This window comes from Leptinotarsa decemlineata, unplaced genomic scaffold, assembly GCF_025532065.1.
Source record: "Leptinotarsa decemlineata unplaced genomic scaffold, Ldec_3_MD MMD2_tig00000133_RagTag_RagTag, whole genome shotgun sequence".
Lineage (NCBI taxonomy): Eukaryota > Metazoa > Arthropoda > Insecta > Coleoptera > Chrysomelidae > Leptinotarsa > Leptinotarsa decemlineata.
The window spans coordinates 8,800,354-8,827,643 of NW_027412542.1; the positions used below are offsets into that span (position 1 = coordinate 8,800,354).

The 27,290-nt window shown below is 32.9% G+C and overlaps 1 protein-coding gene across 1 annotated transcript; it reads right to left on the minus strand.

Annotated features, from left to right (window-relative positions):
• Positions 1-5,467: 5,467 nt before the first annotated feature.
• On the minus strand, positions 5,468-25,415 carry LOC111504369 (protein takeout). The gene is made up of 5 exons (XM_074172698.1): positions 25,318-25,415; positions 17,904-18,144; positions 11,933-12,066; positions 6,523-6,672; positions 5,468-5,696 (listed from the first exon to the last, which is right to left on the minus strand). The coding sequence occupies exons 1-5, from the start codon at positions 25,382-25,384 to the stop codon at positions 5,545-5,547; spliced, it is 744 nt and encodes a 247-aa protein (XP_074028799.1). The 5' UTR covers positions 25,385-25,415; the 3' UTR covers positions 5,468-5,544.
• Positions 25,416-27,290: the final 1,875 nt, after the last annotated feature.

Sequence of the window (27,290 nt, forward strand, 5' to 3'; positions counted from 1 at the left end):
TCAGTCATTTCTAGGTGAAAAGTGAGATTTTGTGGGATAAAACATGTGAAAGTACAGACAATAACAGTATAGGATGATTCAAAATAACAAAATTGTAAACAAAATATCAAATTTTCACAATAAATGCTGAAAATGTTGTCCATTACATTCTAAACATTTTTAAATGTTTTTTTGTATGCGACTTATGGTTGCTTTTTCAATTTCCTGGGGATCCAGATCTTCAATACTCCGCACTATTCGCCGTCGCAATTCTTCTTTGGTAGGCACTGGAGTACTGTATACCCTTTCATTCAAAACACCACATAAAAAAAGTCAAGTGGCGTGAGATCGGGTGATCTCGGTGGCCAATCCCACGGCCCTAAACGCCTAAACCAACGATCGTCAAAGAGTTCGTCAAGTTTCCTGGAAACTTCCTGGGTAGAATGAGCTGGCACTACATTCAGTTGAAACCACGAATTCCTATATCCCTCTAAAGGCAAATTTTCAAGAAAATCGATTACAGTCTTCCTTAATATTTGAGAATATCTCTCTGCATTCAGTGTGTCTTCATAAATAAAAAAGCTAATTTTATTGTTCTTCAGAATACAGAAAATACAGAAAATACAGAATACAGGTCAACTTTTTCTTGAAAACCCATTTCTTTTGTAACATGAGAATTATGATCAGCCCAAAAATATTTATTCCTTCTATTGAAAATACCATCCCTCGTAAATTTTGATTCGTCGCTCCAAATTATTTTTGACAAAAATTCCCGATCTTCCTGTGTATTAATCGAAAGGGATTCACAAAAATGCAATCTACTATCGAAGTCTTCTGCTTTTAGAGCTTGAACTTTGGTAAATTTATACGGATGCATTCCGTGATTTTTCAAAATTCGTTGTACTGAAGCATGTGATACACCTAAATCTTTTTCTGCACTGCGAATGGAAGCTTCTGGATATGCATAAAAATATGCCAAAACGTAAATAGTATTGTCCTCATCTGAAGTAACAGGTTTTGGTAATGTTGAAGGCGCTTTTAACATGGAGCCATAGTTAAGGAAATTATTTTGTAATCTTACAAACTTCCTCTCGTTCATTGGTGTTAATTCAGGATACATTTGGTTGAATTTTCTACAAGTTCTGGCAATGATTTGATCACACTGTCCGTGTATAAGAACTTCGTTTGAATAATCAATATTTGCATTCATTTTTGGCGATTTTTTGAAACACCGTCAATAACCATTTATCAATTACTTATAAAAGTCACCAAACTGTCATAAGCTTGATATTTCCACGGCTACCTAGAAATCAAATTCTTTAAAAATTATTTTTTATACAACTATTATTGAAAATCTCTTTGATAGAAACACTTCAGTCAGAACACCTACCAAAAAATCATTCAGAAAAGTTCACACATGCAGTTCTTACTATTGGTAATATTAAATCCCTGTGAAGTTACTGACGATGACGAAGTAGTATTCAGTCCAACTGTAGAAAGTCCTTCATGACTAACCAATAATGCTCCTTAAAATAACGTGAGTTGGCGTATATAGTTGTAACATATGCCTTGTAATCCAAAGATCGTGTGTTCAAATCCCACGGACCCTATAATTTTTTTTATCATCAGCAGTAACGTTATACAAAATAAGTTGTATGATACATTTGTTAAAAGTGATTTTGTTTTGCTCGTGAGTTTGCTCCACTTGCTGACGCCCGTTTTGCAATAATCCCCACTCACAAAATAAAATACCACTTTCAACACTTGTAGGTAAAACGTGAATAACTATATCTCGAAAACAGATAGAGATAGGTATAGGACATTATCAACAAAAAAGTATTAAAATACTAGAGCGATTCCAAAAATGTATTGATGTATGGGGTGTTCTATTTAAAAAAATATAATTGCTAGGACTTTTTGATAGAAGTGGCAACGCCGCAATGCTGAACATATTTTTGATCGATAGAGCAGGTAAGGAAATGTTAGAGGTGAAATTTTCAGAAAAATCATGCTTTGCGTTTTCCAGAAACGTCTAACCTACCATCGACCGTGAGTCACGCTGTATAATAAATCATTAAAAATTTGTGGTGTTAAATGATATGCAAAAATGAAGAATGTATCTAATTTTAAATCAAAAGAGGTATACTTTCAGAAGAGAAAAAGCTTTCGGTCTTCCTCTTCTCTGTCTTCATGAAAATTACAGAAAATTTCCAGAGGAAGGAAGAGAGCAATCAAGTTCAAAATAAACTTTCAACGAAAATGTGTAAACCATACTTGAATTTTACTTTCAGATGCACCCTGGAAGAAAGAAAATTACTTCGTCTGTACCTCAAACATTCCCTATGGATCTGAATCAGATATCATTCATATACCCTTTTCAGTTCAAACGAGAGTCCCATGGCTGGGATTGAATCAAATAAGCGAATTAATGTCATTATATACTGTAACCTTGATATGAGTAGATGTGCCTGCGTTTCCAAAAATTGAATTTACCGGATACCCTGTGAGTGTGGCAAATCCTATATTGATGAAACTAAGACACCTTCAAAAATCCGCATTGTCGAGCACAGGAAAAACATACAGAGAGGAGAAACCAGAAAATCGGAAATAGCAGAGCATGCTTCGACGCATCAACATAACATCAAGTGGTCCCATGCTGAGATCATCCACAAGGAGGAACACCGGTTTAAGAAGGAGTTCAAAGAAGCTGCATATATATATTGTCCAATGACACATTTAGCCAAGCTAGCGTAGATATACGCAACATATGGAAACCTGTAATCAAGCGGGTAAAACTCCCGCTAAACCGGTGAAGCGATAAGAGGAAAGCGAGGAGAAGAGAGAGCGCTGAGTTATCTATAAAAAGTCACCTCCCGGAGAAATAGTCCTTCATCGGTTATAGAATTGACACAGAAACATTTATATAAACACTACGACGAACAAACAGAAACGTTTCTTTAATCTTGGATTGTGTTTTAGCAAAATAGAAGTCGATAACTCAATTAGATATCCTTACTATGCAACCCAGGTTACCCAAATAGTATGTGTGCAGGAAAATAACTAAAAAACGTTTACACTTCTTTTGTTACTCAATGACTTAACTATCACATAAAGTTTTCTAATTTATTCTATATGAATAAATTACAGATATCTCGCATATCAATCTTTCTGCTGGTGGGTATGAAGTTTCGTTTTATTATTGTCACCAACATGAATATCGCTATTTTCAGGTAGAGTTCATATACTATTTTTTTAGGAAGATAGGCAACGCTTTCATTTACTGGACACATCTGAGCTAACTTCCATCCTATCTGTGAACGAATATGTCCAAATGCCGGTACTCTTGTATACTCCTACAAATTTTGTATAATAATTTTATTTCGTAGTGCGAAACCTAATATGTAGCTCGATATATGCTGTTTGAGAAACAACTCACTTGGAGATAGACATAACGCAAGTGTAACCGTCATCCACATAATGAAGAGTAACAAATAAACAATAAACTCTCAGCGAGAACCTCTGTCACTTGAAGTACTGCAAAGTTCAGTTCTAGTGCATGTGATATTTCGATATATAGATACAGTTAACAGTTTTGTTCCTGATGCTGATGCATGCTTTCACCATTTTCAAATCGTTGATTTTCCAGTAACTACTGTATTCAATTCAATTAAAAAATCCCTTGACCCACCAAATTTGTGGGTATCACCATCAATTGAAACTTGAATTTCAAAGCACATTGTAATGGACTTATTCCAAAATTGCATTTTTAATGGGTTGGGCTTCGTAATATTGGCTATATTCCCAGATTAGATCAACTACGAAGTATTCACCACGCTGAGGTGGAATGGAGATTGGTCAATGGTTTTCTGGGGTTGGTCAACAAATGCAGATGAAGTTTGTTGGTTTAAAAAGCATCATCAAAAACATTACTGGTATAAGCTACTCAGAGTCTTGTGGACCTTTCTTCGGAAAATTTGAGATACTGACATTACTTCGTCTGTACATGATGGAAATTCATATGTATGTTTAAAAAAATTGATTTCGATATTACTTTTACGAGCTCTTCTCATACAATTGATACCAAACAAAAAAAATATTTCAGATAATTTGCAAAGTTCCCAAGGTTGAGAGTTTCGTTTGTTTGATGTTTCACCATCGGAAATAAAGGAAAGCAAAACATTGAGGAAATTCCAAACAAAACTTGAAATTATTCAACTCTCAAATTGTTTTATAACTGATTATTTAACATTGGTGTGTGCATATGCGTCCGTGCATTCGTACGAGTATAATACCTTGTACTTTTCATTTTGTAATATTCAGTTTTGGGATCTACTCACTATTCCTATTACAATTATTTCACACAAATGTCAAATTGAAAAATTTAGAATTTGATTTGATTTGATGTTCATTATGATGTTCATTACAATAAGTTTGGACTGTCATCGAAAAGCACAAATTACGCCAATTATCAAAAGTAAATGAAAGAACATTATTGGATTGAACAAATTTCCAAAGTAGAGTATTACAAACATAAGATAATCTAATATATAAAATTCTCGTATCACAGTGTTAGTTGCCATACTTATGCCATACTTATGAAATTTCATATGGTTATTTGGTAGGTCTGAGAATAGGTTCAAATCTGTTTTTCCTACCCCTAAGTGATACAAGGTGCTCCCCCAAAACATTTTTTTAAATTTTTTGTACAATATGTTGTGGCATTTGAAAAATGCATATGTCCCTCAATTTTAAGACTTCTATCACCAACCCCTATTTTTCAATGGCCATTTTAGTAGTTGATCATTGTTACTGCCGCCAGGCGTCTTCTGGTGTCACTCCTCACTCAGTAAATAGCACGAAGTAGGGATGAGAACGAAGCCGGTCTCATATCTATTAACCTTCTCTCACTCTCCACACAGTTTTCAGCCACTATTATTGTTCATCTATCCATCAGGCGTAAATACAGTTTGCGATGCTACCGAAGCTCTGAGTTGTCCAACAGGGTTTTTGAACTCATTGGATTTGCCAGGCAGGCCACCGCATAATTAACAACTGAGGGTTGGATCGCTCCGTAATTTCAATCTACCACGGCTGTACAACAGCACGCGCTTAGTCACTAAAAATTTAAAAAACCGTTGTCGAAGCCAGCATTTTGAATAGCAAGTGCCGAGGTGAAAATATATTAATCCACGAATCCCTTTTATACTTACAGATGTACGAATTAATTTTGAACATGCGCATTAAGCCCCAAGGCCAAACAATGTCCAATATATATATATATATATATATATATATATATATATATATATATATATATATATATATATATATATATATATAAAATTCAATTCGTATCAAAATTTATCATAATTACATTCATATCGAATATCGAAAAGGAAATAATTTTCCTTCTTTTCTACTCCTCCATCATCGTTCAGAAAATGTGGAGAACTTCTGAATAAGAAAGGAAGACAAGAATTGATGACTTCAATCTATTGCAACTTCCAAGCTGAAAAGTTTTGATATTGATCAAGCAATTCGAAAAACATTTCTCACAATCATAGTTTACTTTGGAAATAATTCATCATATGGGACCTGAGAGAAAGCTTTCAACAACAAATTATCCACCACATTTGTCAGCAGACACTCAAAAAACGGTGTCACCTGTCTGAAAATTTCATCGATGTTGTCATTCAGAAATTTGTTAGTCCTGTCACCTGAAATTACAGAAAGATATTTTCAGTAATATATTATATAACGGGGAAAAAGTAAATAGAGTCAAAAACTGTTACATATTCAACACCTAGTATTCAAAAAAGCAAAATGAAAAAGAAATTTTCAAAATCGAATGAAAAACTATTGAATTATCAAGTGAATCTGTGATCTAAATTGTTTTTTAAGTTCCAGGAAAATATACAGGTTTATCCAAGTCTGTTTCTTTCTTTCATAATATCAAATCGATTTGATGGTTTAACTCATTCGATACGTTTTTTATCTGATTCAAATCTACTTTGTCGATTACTGATTTGATGTTGAAGAGTTTATTTGAAATTAGTTGATTTCTTCTTTTCTTCGAAGATGAAGAAATATAAAGCCAAAACCTTTCATTCCCAAAAACTAATCTCCTCTGAAAATATACCCCTTTCAATTCATTCAATAGTAGTTTGATTTCAATTATATTAAATTTTCCAGTCCATTCTTCAACATAAAAATACCTAATTTTCAGATTACATATTGGAAATTTTAGTACCAAGGAACACATCTTGTTCAATTATACCTAATGGTCTCATGCATTTTTGGTACCACTTATGACAATTTTAAAAGGTAATGGAACACTGTCATCCCCACTGGTAGACACCGATGTTCCGTAAGACACTTGTCTATATTATGAAAGTATTTGTTTTTCTTTCGTGTAATTCAATGTTTATATGAAAGTTGCTGTTTCGAAAGGGCTTTTTCTTCCAGTTTGTGTCTGAAAGTTACGTCTTTGCGTGATCTACATATCTATGTATACAGTAGTTAAAACACTAATTCTGAACATACCTAGTTCTTTATTTCCATCGAAAAGACCATCCAAACGTACCGAGATTTTCGGTACTCCTATTGAAATTTTTGTTTCGTGCACTCTCAGATATTCCACACGTTTCTTTCTCACAATCTTTACTATTTCAGTAACATTAGCTTCACCGTCACCTGAAAATAAAGAACTAACAAATTGAAATGAATCATTCGATAAATCTTAATTTTTACAACCAAACAACAACAAACTTTCACATCTGAAGTGAGGATATATTTTGTCATCAGTTATATAGTTCATTCGTGAAAATGTAAAGTATTCATAATGTCGATATATGAAGTATTCGAAACTTTCTGTGACCTTTCTAAATATTTCTTTTTTTTTTTTCTCACTCTATTTTGAAAATAATTTGTTTTATTTGATTTCGACAAAAATATTAATTTCATGATATACCTATAATGTAAAATTCATCTGCCAGATATAGTATCAAATACTGCATGTATTCAAAGTATTTATATATAGGTTGACAATTTGAAAACTTACAAGGGCTATATCTGAACAACCAAATAAAATATAAGAAACCGCTGAAAACAACTTCCATGATAGGGAAGAGGAAGCAAAATGATGTAATAGCTAACTTGTTTCCACTTACCCCTTGCCCCCAGCCACCCCAAATTTATATTCTCAAATGGAAATCCCCTACTGGTGTTACTTCATCTAAAAGCTCTTAAGAAATGCTCTTCAATGGTACCCTACAAAGCTACAAACACTATGTATTCTAATTGAAATTTTATTTTCTATTATTAATTTGAGAAATGTTGCAAATGATTTTCATTGTTTTCAAGGCAATAAGAGAGTATATTTTTAAACTTTCGACGTACATCAGCAAATGTTTTTCTAGAAATAGCTTGGCATTCTTGGATTATCCTTTCCTTCAGTTGCTTTCTTGAGTCAGATTGCGTCTTAAAAACAACAGATTTCAGATAACCCCAGAGGAAGATATAAAGAGGAAATAGGTCCGGGGATCTAGGATCTAGGTCATTCAATAGGACCTCTCCTTCCAATCCATTGATTAGCATAATCATTATCTAACCATCATCTAACTGTCACTACATAATGAGGAGGTGTCTCATCCTGTTGAAAATGTAATGAATTTTCTTCTAAAGATAAATTTCCATGTATGTTTCTCTGATTCTCTAAATCATGAACTATCTGATGTTTTGCCATTTGAATTTTTTCCTATAAATTATGCATCTCCCAATATACCAGCCCCAAACATTGACTTTTTCGAGGTTTCGTTTCTAAAGAATCGTGGGTTCTCGTCACTTCAGTAACGATAATTTTGTTTATTTGTGTTTTCATTTGAATCAAAAGTGCACTTGTCACCAAAGCAAGTATTTTTGATGAGCCGAGGTTCTGCGATAATTCTAGCTGTCATAATTCCACAAAATTCAATTCTTCTGTCGGAGTTATCGTTACCAAGTTCTTGAAGGATCTGCATTTTATATGAATGAAATTTATGTAAATAATATAAGTTTTTTCCTTACATATTTCCTTACATATGATTAATTGCAAGTACGTGCGTTGCTTCGTCCAGTAATCTTGGTTAGTACCTTTTTTTATAGGTAATAGTACCAGTGTCTTGAAATGATGCTACTAGTTGGCGAATGTACACGTGACTATTTCTCTCCGGGTGCCTCTGATTGAACACTTTAGTTGTTTTTAACGTACTACCATAAATAAAAATCATTCCCACACGTTCAGCTGTGTTGTACTCTATTGTTGCAGATAAAAATTATGTTTCTCATGTACAACGTATCGAAATAAAAATTAAATGTATCAATAATAAGAGTATCGTTTTCCGCCTTGAAGTAAAAAATGCAATACAAAAATACCTCTCAAAAACAAATATTTGGAACACGCCTTTTCTGTTACTTTTACTTACCACTTACGAATAAATGAAAATAGTACAGGCGTAAAATGTTCAAAAGTCTTAATATTGATGCTACGATAGTAATAACAATGTTTTCAAACATTTTTCAAATTATTATTAGAAAATAAGATTTTGATTCGAATAAATAGTGTTTTATTTATTGAACCAAAACCTACTACATCGAATGTAGCTTCATAGGACATTTCTGAAGAGCTTTTAGATAAGGTTTTACAAGTAGGGAGTTGCCATTTGAGAATATAAAGTTGGGGTGGCTGGGGGTATTTTCACTTACCCCTATTTTGTTTTCTCCTTTCTATTATGAAAGTTGTTTTTTTTATCGATTTCTTATATTTTATTTGGTTGCTCAGATATAGCCATTGTAATTTGAAGGTAGTTGACAATATTTCGTGGCGCATTTCATTAATTCGGACTTCCATTGTCTAATATGACACAAATTGATTTTAAATCCCCGAAAAAAATCTGTAAAGAATTAAATAAGATATTATCTGAAAAATAACAATTATATTAAGCAAAAAAAAACTGAAATTACAATGAAATAAAAAGCAAAGCAACAACCAAAAAATCAAAGAAATTGAACTATTAACACGAGATGGAAATTAAAAAATTATCAACAAGAAATGAAAATCAAAAAAAAACTAAAAGATTCCAAACCAAGTTACTTCACCACGTTTCGATTGTTAGTATCCACAATCGTCTTCGGGTGATAACTGGACTTATTTCTTCGAGATCTGACTATTTATAGGTCATTCGAGTGCGTCCACCCATCCCCTCTTCCCACCCTCCGCTTCATCGGTTTTAGCGAAAGCTGACTGGCGGGAGTTGGTCATGTTCCGCTTGATAAGAGGTTTCCATATGTTGCGTATCTCTACGTTAGCTTGGCTGAATGCGTTGTTGGACAACACATATGCGGCTTCTTTGAATTTTCTCCTAAACCAGTGTTCCTCCTTGTGGATGATTTCAGTTTGAGCCCACTTGATATTATGTTCATGAGTCCAAACATGATTTGCAACTTCATGATTTGCTGGTTTCTCCTCATTTTGTGTATTCCTTGAGCTTGCCAATGCGGGGTTTCGAAGGTCTGTTAGTTTCACCGATGTATGATTCTCCGCACTCGCAGGGTATCCGGTAAATGCAATTCTTGGAATCGCAGTCCGCGTTTGGTGGCCTGGTTTTCGTGAGGCTGCTACGGATAGTGTTCCCAGATCTGAAACAGGTTCTGATTTCTGATTTTACACTTGTATCCAATCCTCCTCATCATTTCCGACAATTCTCTGATGTTGGGAAGTACAAGTACTGGTTGTGACGGCTTCTCTTCCTTGTGGAGCTCTTGCTGTCTTCTAGCTAAAGCCTGTTCCACCATCACTTTGGACTAACTATTCCGTAACTATAGGCATTATTTCTTATGATGCCTTGTTCCTTTTCGAGATCTTCTTTTGTATTACAGAGCCCGAAAGCACGGTCTAGTAGAGGCTTGATGATTCCTCTCTCTGTCGATTGATGGTGGTTGGATTATTGGTACAGATACTGTTCTGTGTAAGTGGGTTTTCTATATGCAAATGTTTCCCATTTAGTGTCGGTCCTCTTCAGCCATACGTCTAAGAATGATAATTTGTTGTGGACTTCCTTCTCCTTTGTGAAATTGATGGAAGGACTTACGTTGTTAATGTGCTTCAGAGAGGTGTTTAGTTCTGCATTCCCATGGTTCCATAATATGAAGATGTCGTCCACGTATCTCAACCAGACTCGGGGCTTCTTGTGGGCATCTTCAATAGCCAGAGTTTCAAACCACTCCATATATATATATATATATATATATATATATATATATATATATATATATATATATATATATATATATATATATATATATATATATATTGGCTTAAACCGGTGAAAGTGTCGATCCCATTGGTACTCCCTGATCTTGCGTAAAGAATTCGTCTTTCAGTTGGAAGTAGCAGTTTCGTACACAGCATCCTAGTAATTTCATGATTACTTGTATCTGTAAGTTTGCTCTATCTTTCAGGTCTTCATTTTCGAATAGCTTCCTATGAGTTATTTGAAGTATTTCTTCGACAGGGACGTTGGTGTGGAGGCTTTCCACGTGAAGTGAAGTAACTTGGTTTGGAATCTTTTAATTTTTAATTTTCATTTCTTGTTAATAATTTTTTAATTCTCATCTCGTGTTGAAAGTTCAATTCTTTTAATTTTTTGGTTGTTGCTTGTATTTTATTTCATTGTAATTTTAGTGTTTTTTTTTTGCTTAATATGATTGTTATTTTTCAGCTGATCTCTTTTTTAATTCTTCACAGATTCTTCCTAGGATTTCATATCAATTTATATCATATTAAACAATGGAAGTCCGAACTGATGAAATATAGCTATTGTAAGTTTTAAAATTGTCACCCAGAATATCAAACCCTTTTATTTCATGTTAGACCTATTCCTACTATCTTTCAAAAAATAGTGCCAGATAACTGACATAAATCAAGAAACCCAGCTATTGACAAGTGGAATGTTGAAATCAATCATCCAAACGCTCTGGATAGACACAGTGAGCAAGAATGAGAGCATTTACATTTGTATGGTCAAGATTATTAGCGAGTAATACAGAATGCTATATTAACACAATTGGCCTGAGTGGAGGAGTTTGTAAAATAAAAGTCGATATTTCTTAAGTTCCTTCTACTCTTTTTGGAAGATGTTCCTTTCTCCCGAAGACGAAAACTCCATGACCAAGAAAGTACCAATCAGAAAGAACTACATCGGTAGCAGTTGTTTTTTTTTATGAGGGTGTAGACCAATACATTCATCACTCCTTTACTCTTTATCCCTATAGAACCGTGGTGTCTCATCAATACCGATAGAATATCGCTAGTGATAATCCTGTAACACCCACTAACTCCACTTAGTTATATCGCAATATATCGATAAATCTCGCGTAAGCCTCGGCAGGAAGCGGGAAGTCTTAGACTGAATGCTGAAATGAGTCTCTGTTGGACAGAGAGCCACCCGTTACCACCAGCGGGGGCGCCTCCCATTAGCCTGTCGTGGGTTTATGAGGTGGCGTTTCACCCTGTGGACATCCTGGGGCTCGATATTGAAGTATCATCCTGCTGATCCTCCACTTTTCTTTACCAAACCTTTTCCTGCCCCCAACCACTCCCGTTTGTGGGAGAGATTTAAATATTGTATATATACTCTGTACATTGGAGCTTAGATGTATCATAGAGAAATAGGCAATGAAGACTTTTTTTGATTTTGATAGAATATCAGAGCAGCAGACACTGAATATAGGTTATGACCGTATAGGTGGGATAAGGGTACACTGAAAAAAAAATGAATAATGGTCTGAGTTGCCTCCCTTCAGGCCCTGTATCTAGTTTTAGGAACCTCCATCTCCATCACGAGAACACGGAAAGAATTTCGAAGGTGTTATTGATTCAAAATAAAAATAAGTGAAATAACAGATAACTGCTTACAAAATATTGCTGTCAAATTGCCTGTTCCCTCTATTTGAGCTCCGAGAACACTCCCTGAAATTGTGTAGTCTGATACAAGCTTCACTTCTTTGAAAGAGCACCTAGTAGCGAATTGTAAACTTGGTACTCTGAACCTGAAAAAAAAATGTGTATGTCGATAAGTTTAATTTTTACTATCGACAGTTTGAATGTCTTTTCTGCAATGTTTGAATATTGATGTTTGAATGGTCCCTTTTAAGTCTCAGCTTCGCTGAAATAAGAATTCAGTCATGTAACGTTTTGCCAATAATTTTAAAAATTTTGAAAAATATTCAATATATACAGGGTATTTCTAAATGTCATTTAAATATTTGTTATGTGAGCGAAAGAAATTATTCTGAAAAAAACTTTTATCAATCTATATACTGAAAGCTTTCTTTCGTGATAGTACAGGGTGTTTGAATTGGAAAATATATATTTGTAGAAGAGATAAATTTTCGAGAAAGAAATGTTTTGTCTTTCTACTTCTCCATATTTATACAAAAAACAATGTGAAAATCTTCCAAAGGAAGGAAAGAAGCAATTAGTTTCGAATTAAACTCCTTACAAAGATATGTAGACCGTGCAAAGAAGTTAGTAGAAATAAAATAATAATAATAATGTTTATTAAGATTCAAATCACAAAAAAAATAACTAAAGTTATACATACAGTTGAATTAACATCGTAGAAACCACAAAAGCATCAGATGTTGCTTGAATGTGGTGAAAAGGAGATCCAAAGGAAAAACTGAATATATGATAAATATTCAAGTATTAGAATGAATTATATAAAGGGGATTTGCATATGAAAATAAACTACTCAATATATGAAATTAAAAACACATAAGATAATATAAAATTACAAATATAAGTAAAAATATAAAAAGTTGTCAGTTTTAATATATAATATTATTTGAATATAGTATCATACAAACATAAAACTAATTCGACAATTAAGTATAAAATCACAATTGTAAAATACGCGTACTAGTAATAATATATAAAAACATGTTGAAATCGATATGGATGTTGTTGAAAATGGTATATATATATATATATATATATATATATATATATATATATATATATATATATATATATTATATACAGAATTGTAAGTGGACAATATAGCAGAGGTACGAATGATTTTTTCCCATCTACTCAAATAGACGTAGAAGTTCAAGTCTCTGAATTTGAAGAATATGCTCTTTCAACGCTTTTTTGAAGCGATTGATATCTGAGATAAATTTCATATTTTCAGGAATTCGGTTGTAGAGTTTAGGCGCAAAGTAAGTAAATGATCTTTGTGTAATGACCCTGACCATCAGGGGTGTAGTATACTGATCTCTTTGGCGGGTGTAGTACTGATGTGAAGGAAGCGATGCCGTATGTCTATTTGTATGATATTTAGTGCTGGAGCATGAAAAATACAATTGTCGTATGTCTAACAGACGAGTTTCGATGTATAATCTATCAGAGGGATACCTACCATTTTTAGAGAATATTAATTTAAGAAAACGCCTTTGCATAATTTCAATTCGAGAAATATGATTATTTAATGCTCCTTCCCATTTCGGAAGGAGCATAGCGGATATGAATTTCCACAAGTAACCTCCAAAATCCGTGTTTTCTCAAAAAAGACGTTGACGATCGGTAGCTGGTCGGTTCGACGTGATTGCTATGTTCACTCACTCGAATTGACCGCCGTGTTGGTCGGTGGTTCAAGCCCCAGGCTGAACGATCGATTTTCATTTGCTATCGTCCAACTCGTGTCAGAAATCACACGTTAAAAGGTAAGACCTCGTTTATCCTTAGCTCGCACAAGTTTCGACTTCTGAGGGTTGTCGTTCGTAGGGGTGCGACAACTGGTTAACGAAAAACCAGATTTTGAAAAGATTTTTTCAAACTTTCAATATTTTCCATAATGTTATTATACAACTCGTTTTTCTTTGGAGCTATCGAGCAAAGTCGAATCATGAAACGACTTCCAAAATGTAACTTACTATTCTCAGTTCCTGACACATTATACCTTTTCATTGTTTTTCACAATGGCATTGCCTGCTCTGGAAAGAATATGGAAATACTCATTCAGTTTTCCACCATTCTTGTATTTGAGACATATTTAGGGTAATAGCTCAAATGTTAGAAAAATTGCGTTATATGGAGCCTGATTTGAAGAGAATTACTCATGAAAATTAAGTATCGATAAAAAATAATTCCAGAGATAAATCTTATTACGTCAGAATATTTCAACTAGCGCTACTTACATGAGATTTATCATTCAGAATGCATGAATAAGATGGCTCATCACAATTGAATATTAAGAGTTACAGTTGAAACCAAAATGTCCTCTACCATACCTTTTACCTATCAAATCTGTCGCTACTCACTGAGACCCATTGAGTCCAGGGTCTTTAAGAAGTCGCTTCCGCAAAGCTTTGTCTATCACAATGGCCTATGAAGATTTTTTCCTTACATACGATTAGGACAGTAATCTTTCATTGATCTTATGGTTATTGAGGAGTTTCGTGTTTATTTATCCAATACAGATATATTGATGATACCTTGTATAATTTCAACCAAAGGAGTAGATAAATATTATCGTGCTTTCAATTATTATTAAAATTATGGAACTATTCCAATCAGTGGAAACACTGATTGGAAACTATTCTGTTGAGAATTCCAGGTACTGTAACGCGATGACTACTGTTGGATAGGACAACAATAATCATGTTTTCCTACGAATTGAGCATTTCGACATTCCTTCCACACATTGATGTTACAGTCTATTTCCTCAAGCTGCAGAGTAATGAATAATTTTCAGGTACCTGTTCCATATAGGACTTCATAATTGATGGAATAATAATGATGGAATTGGTCGATACTTGAAAATCGAAAATATATTCAAAAAACACTTCATTGTTTGATTTTCACTAAACAGATTTACAGAAACGCAACACGTGTTTCACCATACAATGACTACTTCGGGCGTCTCTTTACTAACTGGTAAATCTCACAATGAAGTGTTTTTCGAATACAAACTTGAGTCGTTTAAAAATTGAAAAAATCAAGATTCATTTTGAATATTTATTATTGTTAAATTATTTGATATAACAAATGTCAAAATACCTTTTGACATATATGAATATATAAATATATGAATATATATATATATATATATATATATATATATATATATGAATATAGGTGAGTAAAAAAAATATGGGAATGAATGAATTTTGATTGGAATTTTCAATACTTTCTATGAGAAGCACTTTTCACTGTATCACATACCTGCATAGTTTATATACCTGACCAAATCAGGTATATAGCAAGCGCCAAACGTGATGGCGAGCGATCGCGCAAGTGTAGACTATTCCAACTAAATTACTATTGGGGCTTATTGGGGCAAGGGGCTTATCGTAAGCCCCTTGCCGGCCAGGGTTGTATCTATAATTAGTTTCAATTATGGTAACAAATGGAACATGACTTCTCTGTAATTCCTTTTTAGTATTTTATTCAATATTATAAGTAGTAGAGCAGTTCGTTGAAATGTTCGTTGAATGAAATTTTTTCAGAAACAACATAAATTATTCTGACAGTGCCAAACGTCAACAGCATTGAAGGACAAGTAACGATACGTCTCTGTACAGAGCATTTGTATGTCTTGCAAGAGCTGTAGTGCGAATTACACTGAAAATGAGTTTGTGCGCATGGGGGCGGGTTCGCCGTGACGTTTGGCGCTTGCTGTACAACAGATATTTTTAATTTTTGCTGTAAAAGAGGATGACGTCATGATTCGATCCGATCTAATAGTACTTCATCACGTCTTAATCAGTGTTATTATTATAAAATTATACTTAGTGTGTGAATTGAAATGGCTACTTCAATTTTCTCTCAAGTGAAACTGTGACTTTTCTGTTGACGAAAAAATGATTACTAGTACTATTCTTGATGTACTCGTATATGAAGTCCTCTATACCAAAATCCTTTGTATACTGTTGACACTCTGGTGGAAATGTGTTTGAAAATCATGGATATATGAATTCAAGAATGAGAGAAAAATGAAGCTGTGAAGTCACCAAAACTATTTTTCAACTGAGTACGTTGATGTTATCTATGAACTTGCAATAAGAAGAACAGTACATCCATTGAATTTTTTTCTTACTCACGGGTTTTTGTTGATTTTGATCATTTAAAATTGAAAAAAAAATCGAACATAACCCTTTATGAATTCAAAACGTTTCGTTGAATTTGAATTTGTGTCCTACTCCGAATGAATGTTGTGTTAGTGCCCATGAATTTTTGTTAATTCATATACCACTTTAACGTGAAGTCATTATACTTGATAATTTTCAAAACTTGTTTCAATATAATTCAAATTACAATTATTACAAGTTATATCATAGACAACTTTAGATTTTTCAAAATCTGGTATGGAAAATTTAAATTGTTCTCGAATGTTTTCGATAACTTTAATATCTCTTCTGGAAATTTCAATATTATTTTCTATCTGAGAAACTTTAATAATTCTGAAGGATAATTTTCTATTATTAGGATGTGTATCATATTTGATTATTTCATACACCTGACTACCACCAATATAATTTATGTCATTTGATGGAACTGGCTGATACTTGATGAAGATCATTCGAACTATTGTATGGCGAAATACGTATTGCCGTTATAATGGTTTTCTAAGCCATTAAGTGAAAATATTTTGAAGTGACTTGAATAATTTGTAAAGTTTATACTTTCTGTCCTACTATTTATGGTGAAAATGATTTTGTTGAGTAATTTTTCTGGAAATAGTTTTTGCTACGTTGGTTTTTTGTTCAATATATAGAAACATTATAATAGGGTTGCCAAACAAAAACACCACTAACAAATCCGACTAGGTCAGCGGTGTGCACTAAATCGTGGGTGCATTCAATTCAAAATGATGGAGAGGGAAAAAAGTGGATCGCCATCAATTTTTCTTGGCCAGATAGAAACCGGAAAACTGCTCTGTTGGTGCAGGAATCCAAGAGTGGTAAAAAAATCTGAATCCCAATTATATTACCAAGACAAATTATTCGGATTTCAAGCAAATAACATGAAACTGTCTGATATTTAGAGGTAATTTAAGCATTGAATTCACCTTAGAGAAAGACAACAAAAAAAATAACAAACGTTAATATGTGATGTCACGTAAAAGCTCACACCATTTATCGCGTTCTGTGAGATATAGGAAAATATAAACACTAGCAAGTTTCTTTATTTTTTGTTTGAAAGAACTTGGCCTAAACTTAGCTGCTTTTCTGGTTATCCTTAAAACGTTGGAGGGGGTGCAGACTGCTTTAACAATATTCTGGAAATACTGACGCCCCAGAAATTCGACAGTGATCTCAGCCCTCTGCTACGATATATTCACAAAAAGAAATCGTAGAAACAAGCGATAGTTTCCAATTTATTTAAATCTAGCTGCAGATGCGTTTTTCTATGGGGATAGCTTAACATCCTGAAAAAAATATTCTTTGTCGCGACAATATTTACATGAATAGTGTGGAAAGAAAAATCAGAAGTTAAGATTTATCACGAGTTGAGTTGCACGAAAATATTCTACTAACCTCTTGACAATGGAGGGTGTTTAAACGGTGATTTTCCTTGGAAAGTTGACAGGAGATGTAGATACTGATTATCTGCCTGGGATAAACCCTGCATTTGTAGCTATAGTTTTCAATACTTCTACAAGATACTCTGAAGCACACAATATCAAAAAGAAACCACACTCAGCCGAAAATTTCAAGATCCCTTCTAGGTAATTAACCAACGAAAAATTGATTAGAATAGATTGAATAGAATAGATTGATAGAATAGATTGAGATATAATCATAAAATGAATCCCAGATCCAAATAGTTTTTCTAATCCAGAATCATCTCAACGTTCCAATCGAAAGTAGTATAAACTTACTCAAATGTACGGCAGTCATAATTGGTCAGACCATGAACGAACACATTTGTTAGGTTAGCTTTGATCCTGAGGGCTTCGGTATCTCGATCCACTTCGAATCCTTTGACAAATAAAGGTTCAAACGGTGGTAAATTGATCTCTGGTATACCCTTCGCAATGAAGGGTCGTACAGTTTCCATAGCCTGCAGCATACATTTGTTAAGAAACTGGTCTGATCTGTGACAACGTGGAAAATCTGCGGCTGAAAAGTATAGCATAACTTATATCACCTAGTATGAATATTGTAAAAATAGTTCGAGTGATTTTGTTTCATTTTGACATATTACTACGTATGTCTTTTTGAACAAAAACTCTTAACTTAATGAGTTTTTCACTCGAAGAGAATAATAAGGTATATGAATTTTGTATCACTTTTTTTTCCAATTTTATGTACACTTGTATTCATTCTGAAGAAAACGTTGGCGACATGTAGGTACACCCCTGAATGAAATTTGTGCACCATTGAAAAATTTTATTACAAAAAATATAAGAAAGAGACCAAAGAGTTACATATTTTTCAAACTACAATAGAAAACTAGGCTAGTTTTCTATTGTAGTTCGAGAATATGTACCACTCTCAAAATCTATATCTATATACCAATATAAATGTGAAAGTTTATAAGAATGGAAGTATGTATGTGTGTGGCTCTTTCACGCCTAAACGACTGAACGGATTTAGATGGAACTGTAAATAAATACAGCTTATACATCAGAATCACATATATGCAACAATATACAGAGGTTTTGTGTAATTTTGGTAATAACATGAAGATAAGTATTAAGTAAGTCGAAAAATTCTTGCTCCCTGATAGTTATCTTGGCGTGCGCTGCCTATAACCATAATATAAAGACTCTTTATATTATGCTATAACGTTTGAGTTACATGCAGACAATGTACCATACATAAGATTGTTTATCTTGAATGGTTTTGAATAAAAGTCCGGGATAGCATATATTTTCCTCTTATATGGTAGCCACTATATGCAAAATACTGAGCCATAATGGAAGAAATACATGGAATATAGAGCCCACACAAATACACTAATGAAATTGGCAAAACAAAAGTTCTACCAGAATGAAATAAAAAATAGCCAAAATAGCTCAAAAAACTCTGGGAACTAGTTTACAACAGCAATGAATCTGAAAAAAACACCGAAATTAAAGAAATACAATGTAAGGACGGCACAATAACTCAAGATAATAACATCAAAGCAGATATATTCAATAAGTTTTTCGTGAATGTAGGAAGACAGCTTGCAGGTAAAATAAGTAAACCCACTACGAATATTCCAGAACAAACCCCTAATACAAATTAACTCTTCCTTACATCAGTTACTGATAACGAGATCAGAGAAATAATATACTCTCTGAAAAATAGAAAATCGCCAGGACATGATGGTATCAGAGCAGAAGAACTCAAGGAATTAGCAACTGAAATCACACCCTTACTAACACTGTTAATGAATAATATATTTCAAACCAGTCAATGTCCAAACACGTTCAAAAAATCGATAGTCACACCCATATAAAATAAAGCATTTTGTTGATGATAAAAAACCTTTATTAGTCTGTTTATCGGAAACACATTTAATAACTGATATATACAATAGTGAAATTGATTTAAGTGGTTATGTAGTTCATAGAGTGGACAGTAGTAGTAGACACACTGGTGGTGCCCTCATTTATATAAAAAATGAATTACAAATCTTGACTATTTCTAAAACGTGTTTTGAAAAGTCCTACTGGTTAATATCTGTAGAATTTGTGTATCATAAAACTACTTTCTTAGTTGTCTCAGTTTATAGATCCCCAAACAGCAGTGGTGTATTATTTTTAGACTTTTTCGAAAAATGGTGTGATGATAATTTAACAGACAAGAATATGAAGATTATTATTGTTGGAGATTTCAATATTAATTGGTATGGTACGAATACGTACACTCAGAGATTGATGGCTGTGATAGAGGATATTGGTTTTGAAAATAAAGTTAAAGAGCATACGAACATAACAAGTAGTGGGGGTATTTTAATTGACTTAGTGTTGTCAAATTGTGACACCAATGTACAAGTACTGGATTTACCTAGAATTGGTAACCACAGAAATATAATAGTAAATCTCGATGAAGTTGTTTCAAAAAATGAAGTAAAATTATTCGAGAGTAGAGGTAGGACTTTGGATTATCATGCAATCAATGAAAGACTAGAGAGTATAGAATGGGATTATAGAACCTATGATATTAATCGTAAATATAAGTATTTGGTTACCACAATTTTAGAAGCTGTTGATACAGTTGCCCCTGTGAGGCAGATAAAAATATTACCTCACTATCAAGAATGGTGGAATATTATAGTCAAAAATGCGACTGCAGAGAGAGATGAAAGCTATCGGATATATGTCAATAATCGTATAGCAGAGAACTGGGAAACCTACCGACAAAAACGAAACACTGCTGTGAAGGTTATAAGACAAGAAAAAAAGAAATATTTAGAAAATAAAATAAATAGTAATATCGGTAATCCTACTAAAATGTGGCAGACTTTGAAGAAATATATACCGAAGAATAGTGTTTCTAGCACATATGCAAGTATTGAATTCGATGATGTTATTATTGAAAATGATAATATCAAAATGTCAAATAGTCTTAATGAATACTATGTCAAAAGTATTAACGATATCACTGATTCAATTAAAATACCTCAAGACGAAATTCCTCTTATAATTAGTCCTGTTTCACATAAATTGAGATATTTCAAGATGATTACCATTGTGAATCTCAAGGAAATAATATTTTCAATGACAAATAAAAATAGTACAGATGAAATATCTACAAAATTGTTGAAAGAATGCTTCTCAACCATCTCTAAACCACTTTTGAATATGATAAATTATTCTTTCGAAACTCATAAAGTGCCTGATGAAATGAAAATTGCAACAATTATCCCAATTCCCAAAGTCCCAAATACGAATAAAGCTTGTGAATTGAGACCAATAAATATGATACCAATTATAGGCAAAGTACTAGAAAAAGCGGTCTACAATCAAATTGTGGATCACTTGGAAGGTAATAAGGCCCTTACATGTGTTCAGTCAGGGTTTCGTAATGAACACAGTTGTGAAACTGCTCTGCAATGTGTGCTCCACGATTGGAAGAACACTTTAGAAAAAAATTAAATAACAGTGACTGTTTTTCTGGATTTGCAAAGGGCTTTCGAAACTATTGACAGAACCAGATTATTGAAGAAATTGGAGTCAGTTGGAATTGCAGATGCAGCATTACAATGGATTGCAGACTATTTGAATAACCGGAAGCAAAAATTAAGACTTAACCATGTTACATCTGGCACACTCGATAATAATATAGGAGTACCTCAAGGTAGTGTTCTGGGTCCTTTATTGTTTCTAGTTTATATAAATGATATGGTTGAGGTGGTGAAAGAATGTTGTATACACCTCTTTGCTGACGACGCTGTTGTTTATTACACTGGGAATAATCATTCAACATGCTTCAATGCAATCAACGAAAGTTTAGAAGCCATTCAAAATTATTGCTGTGGAAACTTATTGAAAATAAATACAAACAAAACAAAATGGATGTTAATCAGTAGAGATAAAATGTATAGGGAAGTAATGAAAACAGAGCCAAAACTTTCAATCGATGGTGTCCAGATAGAAATGGTTGAGACATTTGAATATTTAGGGGTTTTGGTTGATCGTCAACTGTATTTTAATGACCATGCAAAAAATGTTATAAGAACAATTGTCATGAAAATTTATTATTTGAGGAGATGTTCTCCGCATCTCACTCAGTGGAGTAAACTTATAATTTATAATACACTTATTCTTCCTCATTTCAACTACTGTGCAACAGTGCTTTATCTGGTAAATCAAAATGTGCTAAGCCGTTTGCAAAAATTGCAAAATCGAGCTATGCGAATTATTCTTTGTTGTGCACGTGACACGTCAATAAATTCTATGCTCGATGCTCTTCATTGGTTACCGGTTAAGACTTATCTATTATATCACTCCTCAATATTCATTCATAAAATTAAAAGAGGTATAGCACCTGAATACTTGCAGAATATCTTAGTTCTCAATCAGGATGTTCATCAGCACGATACTAGATGTAGAGGTAATCTTCGCGTTCTTCTGGTTAGCAGAACATATAGCCAAAACTCTATTTTTGTTAAAGGTGTAACCATGTACAACAATATTCCGGTTTATGTAAAAAATTCTGAAAGTCTGAGTATATTTAAAGTCAAACTCAAGAAGCACCTATTAACGGATGGAATTATATTGTAGTAACATTTTTTTTTATATATAAATGTTGTGTGGTTCATTTTATATATTATATTTGTTTGTAAGTTTATACACATGTGTGCGAGTCACCTATTTTATCATTGTATATTTGTATATTGTTCACAATGTTTTCATTAGTTTCATGACTAAATAAGGATCTATATATATGTATATATATATATATATATATATATATATATATATATATATATATATATATATAGATTGTAAATATTTTACTTTGTTGACTTCAGTTCTATAGAACGACGCGACGTTTAATTTATTAATTTCACTTATAAGATTTTGAGGTGAGATGTAAATTAGTAATTATTTTTTTTTAATATAAGTATATTACAGCTTAATGACATTGTACAAGTTACAAAAAAAAATACTATAATTTTTAGATTGTATCGATTTCTTTAAAATTGTTATTCACTTATATGTATAATTTATTAGTCTTTGACTAAATAAAGGATTTATATATATATATATATATATATATATATATATATATATATATATATATATATATATATATATATATATATTTAAAAAAGGAAAACCGGAGGTAGTCAGTAACTACAGGCCAATATCTCCTGTAACAAGTTTCAATAAGATATTCGAAAAAGCACTGAATTGGAGGATAACTTCATACATTGATAAATATAGGCTCATTTCTTGCAAACAATATGGTTTTAGAAAAGGTCTCTCAACTAATGATGCAATTGCTGCACTAACAGGGGAAATAAACGGACAAATAGATCAGAGACGGCCGGCATTATGTGTATTTTTAGACTTAGCAAAAGCTTTTGACACTGTTGACCACGATCAGTTGTTGGAGGTATTAAATAAATCAGGAATACGAGGCAAAATACAACTACTTTTCAGAAGTTATTTGAATAGCAGAAGGCAAATAGTGAAAGTAAACAATACTCTCAGTTCTGAAAGAGAAATTACTTATGGTATACCACAGGGTACTGTGGTTGGACCTATATTATTTTCATTATATATCAACAGCCTACTTACCATGAAGATAGATGGTTCCATTTACAGTTTTGCAGATGATACGGCCATAATATATACTGATGATAATTGGGAAAAATTGAAAATTAAAGTTGAAACCCAAATCAATGTATTGAAACACTGGTTTGATCATAAGTCACTCACAATCAATTTTGAAAAAACAAAATTTTTACCCTTTGCAATTTACGAAAATCAACTACCCAACTATAATGAATTAATAATAAATAACCACGGGAAAAAAAATAGAAGTCCTAAGAACAGACCATATTAAATACCTGGGAGTCACAATTGATTCACATCTCAGATGGAATGAACATATTAAAGAAATAACTAAATCATTGAGATGTTTATTGTATAAATCCAAGTACTTGATATCCGTTCTCGATATCAATCACCTCAAAATAATATACTACGCATTGGTACAATCTAGGCACCAATATGCCATACTCAGTTGGGGTGGCATATTAGACATCCACCTGAAAGAAGCTGAGGTATTACAAAAAAAAAATTAAAATTATGTACAATAGAAAGAATGACCACCCCTCTAATTATATTTTTAGAAATTCAAAGTTACTTGACAGTTATATATGCATAATATAATATTGTATATCTTGAAAAATAAAACATCTCTTCAGCAAATTGGTCATGATTATAATACTCACACTGAAACAAAAGGTAATGTACAACTAAACGCAACAAAAAAGTCAATTGGGCAACACTCTTACAAATACCACAGTGCAAAAATTTTTAATTACTTACCTGATCTGTACAAAACATACATTCATAAAATAAATGAATAAATGAATAATCCTCGTTTGTACTCAAAAATAAAATACCTACGTTGTTATTGTTCGTTCATACTCGTTTACTGCTAAATGTATTTTCATTTATATATATATATATATATATATATATATATATATATATATATATATATATATATATATATATATATATATATATATATATATAACATACCTTTCTTTTTCAAAAATTAATCATTCATTTGTGTCCTTTAGTGAATTGAAGGGGTTATATTTTTATAAGTGATTAATTTTTTGGGAAAGAAAGTTTTTGGGTTTCTACTACCCCATCTTGATACAAAAAACAAGGATGAGGGAATCTTCCGAGAAAAGGAAGGAATTAATCAATTTCAAAATAAGTAACTCTATACATGGATGTCCATTAGTCTTAGTTTAATATAAAATTTTTGTCATCGCCTTGTTTAAATGTAAAATCAATTCTGCACATCAGCTATGCATTGCGCAACTAAAGAATTCCCACGCACAACTTCGGTTTTAGTGGGTTTCTCCATGTTTGTTTGTATTGCTTTGTTTACATGTCACTATCTTGTGCTGTTGTATATTTACAAATAAACATTATTATTATTATATTTATTATAAATACAATTAAATTGGACACTTTTTTTGCAATACACATTTTGAAATAACTGTCAAAGTCTTATTAAAATTTTCCTTTTAAGTATTTGATATAGATTAACTTTGTCTTTCACATCAAGTGATTTGGAAGAATCGTTTGAAAGTTATCCCTTGACTCAACGCAGTAAGCCATTACGCGCCGCGTCTACTGTAAGACGACGGATGACGATGAGCGGCGGGAGAGGGGCGGTCTAAGCAATGAAGCGCCATCGCCGAGAACGCGACCTGGACGCGGGCAGACACGTGAGGGCAGACGTCGTTGATGGTTGTGTTAGCTTTGCGAATTTTCTTACAGGTAGGTTCTTTGTATAGTGTAAATAAGCATCAAGAAAGGGAATCAGGAATTTTCACCCCTAAGGAGGTAAAATAGGGGTTCAAAGATTGTATTGAATTTCGTCAGTTTTGAAGTTAGTAACCTGAAGTTTTTGTTTGAGAGGAAAATGTTGTAACTATTCGTTTAAAATAGTCTGTTACAAAACTTAATGTGACAAACCAAATTATACGCGGGCGAAGCGCGTGCAATAACTAGTTGGTCATATGCAAAAGTAAAAAGCTATCAAAAATCATTTCATACGGAACAAATTAACTGTTATATAATAATAGTTATCAATACTCACGTAAATTTTTATTTTCGGACACTTTCATGAGCATAAGCAACAAACAGATGAGCAACTTAAAGCCCATTTTAATAACCTCTTATGGACCACTAATCTTACGAAAGACAATTAAATAAGCGGTAATGAACTGAGGCTTTGCGTTTTATATCAGAAGAAAAGAAGGTGAGTTTTCTGAGTAGTACGAGGAAATTAAGCATTTTGAGTAACTTAGCAATTCGTGAAATATAGGTAATATTTTAATAATTTCATTTCTTTCAGAAAATGTCGACTTCTCATCAGCCCTTTTTTCAGGCTCAATCCGATTTCCAAACACGCTCAAGTGTAGCTTCTCGCCCTTTCATTTCATAAAGTCCAACTTCGAGAGTTTGAAATTCTTGTGTATTAAAAATAACAGTTGAGCTCGGGGCCAGATCTTTAGAATACGGCGGATTCGGAATCAATTCGAAGCCTAATTCATGCAATTTTGTCAACGTTTTTATTGAATTGTGACACGGTACATTATTTTAATTGAATAGCACTTTCTTTTTCTTCCGCCCTTCAAACGATTCAATAACAATATGTATTAGTCGCTGTTGATGGCTTTTCCATTTTCAAGATAGCAGGGTTTCTTATGATGGAACAGCTTCAAACACTGTTCAGAATCGTCAATTTGTTGCTGTTTTTGGTCGATTGTCAGCTCGTGCAGCACACCCAATATGTGTGCACGATATGTCCAACACGTTCTTTTATATCTTGAGAACATCGGATATCTCGATCAACTCCACTTTGCGGTTATCCAAAATTATTTTGTGGACTTTTTTTATGTTTTCGTCGGTAACAGCTTCTTTGGAGCTTCCACTGCGTGAATCGTCCTCGGTGCTCATTTCACCTCGTTCAACCTCATCTCAGCAAATTACTGCTCAACGGTTGATTTACCTGGTGAAAAGTTCAAATAATGTTCATTAAGTCAACATCAAATGCTCTAAATATTACTGGAGTTTTTTCCCAACACCAAATCGTTATTTTTAACACCTCGACACGTGTTTCGATCTCCAAGTGATCATCTTCAAAGAGAAAGATTAAAACTAAGAACTAGTGCGACCTAATCCTATTTATGCTATAAAGGTAACCCATACAGGTAAACCATCCAGGCGTACCAACCATACAGGTAAACCATCCAGGCGTACCAACCATACAGGTAAACCCTCCAGGCGTACCAGCCATACAGGTATACCAACCTAAATTAATTTTACAATTGTAAAATTAATTTTACATTTGTAAAATTTTACAATTGTAAAATTAATTTCACAATTGTAAAATTGATTCAGGTTTACAATTGTAAAATTATATAAGTATACCTGTATTAACTTTACAATTGTAAAATTTTACAATTTTAAAATTAATTTAGGTTGGTATACCTGTATGGTTGGTACGCCTGGATGGTTTACCTGTATGTAAAATTTTACAATTGTAGAATTAATTTAGGTTGGTATACCTCTATGGTTGGTACGCCTGGATGGTTTACCTGTATGGGTTACCCTTATAGCACTGGTTGTTAGTTTCAATCTTTCTCTTTGAAGATGATCACTTGGTGATCGAAACACGTGTGTTAAAAATAACGATTTGGTGTTGGTAAAAAACTCCAGTAATATTCATTTCTACACCAAAGGTTCCAAACAGTGCATCATTAGTATCAAATTCTCTAGACAGTTTCTGCTATTTCTCAAACAATAATAAATAGATAAATTAATAGATCTTTATCGTCTGAAATGTAATACAATTTGTCGACAAAGGGTGTCATGTTTATAAATACATAAAATGTTAAAAATATATAAAATGTTGTTTTTTTAAAGAGTATTCACAAAAATACAGTGAAGATGAAAAATAACAAACAAAAAAACAATCAAAAAATATCGAAGATAAGAAAAAATGCACAAATATGTTATCAGTGAAACAGAACAATTACAAAATTACTTGGCATAAATCGTAATATT

Coding starts and splice junctions, on each gene's coding strand:
- LOC111504369 (XM_074172698.1), bottom strand. CDS start 25,384: ATGGGCTTTAAGTTGCTCATCTGTTTGTTGCTTATGCTCATGAAAGTG. Junction 18,145..25,317: donor GTCCGAAAATAAAAATTTAC/GTGAGTATTGAT, acceptor TATACTTTTCAG/CCGCAGATTTTCCACGTTGT. Junction 6,673..11,932: donor CAATTTGACAGCAATATTTT/GTAAGCAGTTAT, acceptor CTTTATTTTCAG/GTGACGGTGAAGCTAATGTT.